Below are 7466 nucleotides of genomic sequence, written 5' to 3' on the forward strand. Positions count from 1 at the left end.
CCACTGCACTCCAGCCTGGGCGACAGAGCGAGACTCCATCTCAAAAAATAAATAAATAAATAAACAAATAAAAAACAGGCTGGGCCCAGTGGTGTATGTCTGTAATCCCAGTGCTCTCAGAGGGAAGCCCAGGGATTTCCAGGCTGCAATGAGCTATGACTATACCACTGCCCTCCAGCCTGTCTATTCAAAATAATAATGAAATAAGCTTAAAAGCAATAATAATAAAAGTTTTAAAAAATTACTGTCACAATAGTATTTCCCCACCTCTTAACTGCAAAGCCCATTCTTCTCTTCATTTTCCCCACCTGCTGCTTGGATTCTTCTTTCACACGCATCTTGCCCACCTCCGTCTTTCTCTGTTTCACTTACACATCTACAATCCTGCTTTCACAAGCATTTTTTTTTTTTTTCTTTGAGACAATGTCTTGCTCTGTTGCCCAGCCTGGAGGGCAGTGGTGCAATCTCAGCTCACTGCAACCTTTGCCTTCCAGGTTCAAGTGATCCTCCTGCCTTGGCGTCCCTAGTAGCTGGGGTTACAGGTGTGCACCACCACACTTGGCTCATTTTTTCTATTTTTGTGGGGACAAGGTTTCACTATGTTGGCCAGACTGGACTCGAACTCCTGACCTCAAGTGATTTGCCCGCCTCAGCCTCCCAAGGTGCTGGGATTACAGGCGTGAGCCACTGTACCTGGCCCACAAACATCCTTACAGATGTGGGAGAGCACCTACTTAGATTGTCTGGCCTGGTTTGCTGCCCATAGTTAAGTAAATACTCAAACCACTCCCAACTGGTGGTCAAGGGCACTGCTTCCCCTTCAACCTCAGGCTTGTAATACTATGAATTTTTGAAGAACATCCAGTTTCTTAGGCCCTCTATCCTTTTATCTTCACATCAGGCTTCCCTTTGAATCATGCGTGTCACTGTCCCATGCTTGTCTCTCACCCCCGCCCTGATACTCCTCTGGGTACCCCTCCATTTACTCTATAGGCCCTTGACTTCATCAAACATTTGTTGAGCCCCAGCTACGTGCCAAGCACTGTCCTAGATGCTGGAAATACGGAGTCAGTTATGATATGACTCCTGGGCTGGAAGATCTTATGAATGACAGGGGAGACAGAGACAAGCAGACATGCAATTCAAAGATGACACAGAGGTCGGGGATGGTGGCTGAGGCCTGTAGTCCCAGCACTTTGAGAGGTCGAGATGGTGGATTGCTTGAGGCCAAGAGTTCAAGACCAGCCTGGCCAACATGGCGAAACCCCATCTCTGCTAAGAATAGAAAAATAGCTGGGCATGGTAATGAACGCCTATAATACCAGCTACTTAGGAGGCTGAGGCATGAGAATTGCTTGAACTGGGAGGCAGAGGTTGTAGTGAGCAGAGATTGCACCACTGCACTCCAGCCTGGGTAACAGAGTGAGACTGTCTCAAAAAAATAAAAAATTTAAAAATTTAAAAGTTAGAAAAAAACAACACCGTAGCGTGGTAAGTGTTGTGATTGAAGTAAGTTCTGGAAACCCAGGGGAGGGATCTGCACAGCAGACCTGGCTAGGGGAGAGGGAGATGCAGTGGAAGAGGCTTTCTGAAGGAGCGCATGCTTCATGCTTGGACTGATGGAGATTTTTGAAGGAAAAGGAAAACCAGCAGGGAATGTGGGATAGGATAGGAAGCATGGAATCAGGAGGAGGTTTTTTTGGATAAAGGTAATGAGGCCGGGCGCGATGGCTCAAGCCTGTAATCCCAGCACTTTGGGAGGCCGAGACGGGCGGATCACGAGGTCAGGAGATCAAGACCATCCTGGCTAACACGGTGAACCCCGTCTCTACTAAAAAAAAAAATAAGGCCGGGCGCGGTGGCTCAAGCCTGTAATCCCAGCACTTTGGGAGGCCGACACAGGCGGATCACGAGGACAGGAGATCGAGACCATCCTGGCTAACACAGTGAAACCCCGTCTCTACTAAAAAATACAAAAAACTAGCCGGGCGAGGTGGCGGGCGCCTGTAGTCCCAGCTACTCCGGAGGCTGAGGCAGGAGAATGGCGTGAACCCGGGAGGCGGAGCTTGCAGTGAGCTGAGATCCGGCCACTGCACTCCAGCCTGGGCGACAGAACAAGACTCCGTCTCAAGAAAAAGAAGGTAATGAGTTGGACATACTGAATGTGAAGTGCCTTGGGCAACCAAGTAGAGCTTGGTCTAGCAGACACTTGGACACTCCTGTCTGAAGCTCAAGAGAAATGTCTGGGTTGGAAATAGGGATGCTGGCAATGGTAGTTGCATCCCTAGATTTGGATGAAGTGGCTTGGGTGAGGGTGTGGGATGTGAGGATGCAGCCCTCAGGAGTGAGAGTAGGCTCATGCACAAAGCCCCTGAGGGAGACAGGAGCCGGCAGAGCAGTGGGGAGAAAGCAGGAGTGAACCATGCACAGGGTTCCCAGAGGAAGGACCAGAAGCGGGAGGGGCTGGCCACCAGCAGCAGACACCACAGGGAGGTCCCATCAGATCGACACTGGGTGGGTGCCATGTCAGTCAGTGCGGGCTTTGGCCAGAGCAGCTTGGGCAGACCGGCAGGAGGAGGAGGCAGGTTGCAGACCTGGGGGTGAAGCGGGCAAAGTGCAAGTAGACGGCACTGAAAAAACTGGGTATGGAGGAGGGAGCTCTAGAGGGGCTGTGGCACAGGGTTGCTGGTGTTCATGGTGCTTCTTTTTCTTTTTTAAAGATGAAAGAGTGTACATTGGACCTTTGCTGCTAGTCCCTGTTCCCCTTCAGATCTTCCTTAGTAAAGTTCATTTTCTTGTGAGACCCCTTTGATTAACGTCACGACATCTCTCAGCTCAGGGACTCCTAATTCCACTTCAGTAAACCTCTCCAAACTCATTTTTAGCTTTTTGTTTTTCCGATTATTTCCTTCGATATTACTCCATTTATTCCTAAAGCTATTTTCCAGTCAGAAAAGAGATGCTAGCCAGGCACGGTGGCTCATGCCTGCAATCCCAGCACTTTGGGAGGTCGAGGTAGGTGGATCACCTGAGGTCAGGAGTTCGAGACCAACCTGACCAACATGGCAAAACCCCGTCTCTACTGCAAACACAAAATTAGCCAGGTGTGGTGGTGGCGTATGCCTGTAATCCCAGCTACTTGGGAGGTGGAGGCAGGAGAATCTCTTGAACCCAGGATGCAGAAGTTGCAGTGAGCTGAGATCACGCCATTGTACTCCAGCCTGGGCAACAAGAGTGAAACTCCATCTCAAAAAAAAAGAAAAAAAAGGAAAAGAAAGAAAAGAGATGTTATTTCTCACACCCACAATAACAGTACTGGAGGCCAGCCTCTGAGACTCCCTCTGGAGGCTCAGAGGAGGGCCCCTGTTGGGGAGCCTCTCACTTTTGCTCAGAAGCTGCAAAAGATTCACTCTTCTTTGGCCTCTGGGGATGCTTCAGAAGCTGCACAAATAACTGCAGCCACCATAGCTGCAGAATTAGGTCTCCTATGTTCCCTTTGTTTGTTACACATCATCGTGACCGCTCACGACATGGCCCAGTAAAGATAAGAGGCCTTCTGTCATCGGTACCTCCTACTGAACTTGAGCCTAGAAGAAAGATTGCACTCCGGGATAATACACATCACAGTAAATAACACTCCGGTGTCATTCTTAACAGTGTGTTCACAGAGACCTGGCCGCCAGGAACGTGCTTGTCACCCACGGGAAAGTGGTGAAGATATGTGACTTTGGATTGGCTCGAGATATCATGAGTGATTCCAACTATGTTGTCAGGGGCAATGTGAGGCTGCTATTTCCTACTTATTTTTATGCTGCTATTTTGTGTTTTGTCGTTATCATGGTAAACATCTGCACTCACTGTGGTGCATTTTTGATTAATGGTAACATCAAAAAACCCTCACAGCAGTCTGCTTGCTGATGCTTAAAAGGTTTTTCTGCAGCTTCAGGGAATCTTCCATCTATAATAGAAGCTGCGCAAAATAGCATCACATCTGTCCTTCGGCTAGCTAGTCAGAGTGGATCCGTTAGGGGCCTTGGAGTGCAATCCTCACTTTAAAAAACCCCAAATCTCAATGCTTGCACTTACTTCAGTTATCCTAGCTATAAAGTGACTATTGAGTTATGTTTTCAATTATGTGAAAAGGTAATCATCACAATAAAGCACTTCAAAACATAGATAACACATAAATACATACAAAATGTTAAAGCTAAATACTTAAATATGAATTAATGAATATTTGTCATCCTTTTACTGTTAACACAGGAAGACCTAAAACATGAGTGAATTGGCCAGGTGCGTTGGTTCACGCTTGTAATTCCAGTACTTTGGGAGGCTGAGGTGGGCGGATCACGAGGTCAGGAGTTCGATACCAACCTGACCAATATGGCCAAACTCTGTCTCTACTAAAAATACAAAAAGTTAGCTGGGCATGGTGGCGTGTGCCTGTAATCCTAGCTGTTTGGGAGACTGAGGCAGGAGAATCGCTTGAACCCAGGAGGCGGAGGTTGCAGTGACCCAAGATCGCGCCACTGCACTCCAGCCTAGGCAACAAGAGCGAAACTCCATCTCAAAAAAAAAAAGAGTGAATTGACTTGGTAATAAAAAACTAAGGACAGATGTGTTTACAAAAAGAACTATTAGAAGTAATAGATGACACAATTGTGTAGTTGAAAATGTGTGTTTTTAAAGAATTACAACACCTGGCTTGGTGCTGGTGGCTCACACCTTTAATCCCAGGCACTTTGAGAGGCCAAGGTGGGAGGATTGCTTGAGACCGGGAGTTCAAGACCAACCTACGCAACATGGCGAGACACTCGATTGTCTCTATAAAAAATAAAAAACTAGCTGGGTGTGGTGGCACCCGCCTGTAGTCTCAGCTACTTGGAGAGGCTGAAGTGGGAGGATCACTTGAGCCCAGGAGGTCGAGGCTTCTGTGAGCTATGATCATGCCATTGCACTCCAGCCTGGGCAACAGAATGAGACCCTGTCTCAAAAAAGAATTCCCTACTTGTGAAATAATAATAATAATATTAAATGCTGATATAGTGCCTACTATATACTAAGCATCTAGGTGCTTTATGCATATTAATTCATTTATTCCTCAGAGTACCCACTTGGAAACTGAGGCACAGAAAAGTAACTTGCCCGTGGTTACACAGCACGTGGACTTGAACATGAATAGTCTGAGCCCCGAATCTGTGCTAACCACTGTGTTGTAGTGTTTCCCATGAGGATTTTGCATTTACCTCATAGCGTTGATGTGGGAAAAAACCAATAAAACCAACATGAAAGCACCTTGTCCAGGGTGAACATCCAGTAAATGTGAAAAGTCAAATGAAACTGTATTCCCACTAGAATCAAATCATCATCTTAGTTGATTTACAGTCTACTCCTAGTCATCATAGACTGCTCATATGTAGTCATTCAGTTTCTACCCCACCAGCTGGTTGTCTCTTATGTGGGAAAGTGAATTCCATTTGGAACCACAATTAATTTCTTTAATTAATCAAATTAACCAGACCTGCCGGCTTGAATCAATAGCTCATCAGTTTGCATATATTTAAAAGAGGGTTTACTTGGCAGATTAAGCATATGCTGATTAAACGTGTGCTATGAAGGACTCCTCAACCCATGTAAAAGAAAACCAGTATAGCCAGGCACGGTTGCTCACACCTGTAATCCCAGCACTTTGGGAGGCTGAGGTGGGTGGATCATGAGGTCAGGAGTTCGAGACCAGCCTGGCCAACATGGTGAAACCCCGTCTCTACTAAAAATACAAAAATCAGCTGGGCATGGTGGTGCGTGCCTGTAATGCCAGCTACTTGGGAGGCTGAGGCAGGAGAATCGCTTGAACCAGGGAGTCTGAGGTTGCAGTGAGCTGAGATAGCGCCATTGCACTGCAGCCTGGGCAACAAGAGCAAAACTCCGTCTCAAAATAAATAAATAAATAAATGAGAAAGAAAATCAGTACAAAGCTCTGCCCCGGTAACCTACCCATCTTGTGTCTTGATTCTAGTCTGATACACTAAGTCAAAACCCCCTTTCATGCTGGTGGAAATTATTAAAGCCACAGAAGGCAGACTGGTATCATTTCTGGAAGTGATGACATGGGCTCCCCTCCCGACATTCTTGTGGATGACATTTCCACTAAAGGTCTTCCCAGAAATGCTTTAACAGAAGATCTCACTAATTCACTAGTACCCACTTACCCCTAGGCAAGTAACTGGCTATTCCTTAATGGAAAGTACATCTTTCCACTGGAAAGATGGAAAGTTAAACTTACCCATTCCAAGCACAAGCCTTTGTTCAAGAGGAGTTGTAAAGAAATATGCCTTGTGTTTTAGGCTAGTATTATCAGAATGTTAATTTGAAAGTGAAAACCTTCCATGTGAATGTGATTTTCGCAATAAGGCGTTAAGAGTGGTCTTAGGAAGATGATGCATTTCATCTTAATACAAGAGAAAAGAAGTCATGTCTGTATGTGGGAAATTCACCATCTTATCTCCTCTGGGTTTTCCACAGGCCCGTCTGCCTGTAAAATGGATGGCCCCTGAAAGCCTATTTGAAGGGATCTACACCATTAAGAGTGATGTCTGGTCATACGGAATATTACTGTGGGAAATCTTCTCACTTGGTATGTTGGGCAGCTGCTGGCCTCCCTTGACTCTGGGCTTTGCATGCTCTGCTCTCTCGGTGCCCCCCGCCCCTCCCCTCAACACTCATGGGTCTTCTATTGCAGCCCATAACTTTATGTTTATTTACTGGTGTCCTTTAGCCTGTCTTCCTCACTGGTCTATGACCTGCTTGAGAGCATGAACCGTGACTTCTTCTTCCCAGCTGCAGCCCATGTGCCTGCAACAGTGTCTGGCACATGGCAGCTCTCAATACGTGTTTGTTAATGGAATGAATCAATAAACAAATGAAGAAACGGATGAATGGCTGCAATTGGCTCATGTTTTCCTCAGGTGTGAATCCTTACCCTGGCATTCCGGTGGATGCTAACTTCTACAAACTGATTCGAAACGGATTTAAAATGGATCAGCCATTTTATGCTACAGAAGAAATGTAAGTTCAAGTCAGACAGTAATTTGGTTGAAATCAGAAATTTACAGTCTGTCTACTTCCAAATGCATGACCAAAAAAAGTCAAACTCCTTAATGCAAAGTTTATAAGATTCTTTTTTTAAAAAATAGAAGTGAGGTCTTGCTCACCAGGCTGGTCTCAAACTCCTGGCTTCAAGCAATCCTCCTGGCTCAGCCTCCCAAAGTGCTGGAATTACAGGTGTGAGCCACCACACCCAGCTGTCTGATTCCATTTTAAAAAGAAAAGAAAACGCTTCCTTTTTGTTTTGGGAGTTTCTGAACAAAGCTGAACCTTTCCTGTCCTCAGAGGCACCTGCTTCCAGGTTTTAATTCCTTTGCTTGAGGGCTCCATGAAGGTGATGCGATTCTATCCACTACATCGCA

General features: G+C 46.1%; 1 protein-coding gene across 2 annotated transcripts in view; it reads left to right on the forward strand.

Moving 5' to 3' along the window:
- FLT3 (fms-related tyrosine kinase 3) overlaps window positions 1-7466 on the forward strand; it is a 70850-nt gene that overhangs the window by 58729 nt on the left and 4655 nt on the right. Inside the window, exons 19-21 of one of the 2 annotated variants that reach the window (XM_011958289.1) lie at window positions 3658-3780; window positions 6523-6634; window positions 6966-7065. In XM_011958289.1, coding sequence (XP_011813679.1) covers window positions 3658-3780; window positions 6523-6634; window positions 6966-7065 — 335 coding nt within the window. The remainder of the gene's footprint in view (window positions 1-3657; window positions 3781-6522; window positions 6635-6965; window positions 7066-7466) is intronic. The other variant, XM_011958294.1, reaches the window with a different exon arrangement.

This window comes from Colobus angolensis, unplaced genomic scaffold, assembly GCF_000951035.1.
Source record: "Colobus angolensis palliatus isolate OR3802 unplaced genomic scaffold, Cang.pa_1.0 Scaffold113, whole genome shotgun sequence".
Lineage (NCBI taxonomy): Eukaryota > Metazoa > Chordata > Mammalia > Primates > Cercopithecidae > Colobus > Colobus angolensis.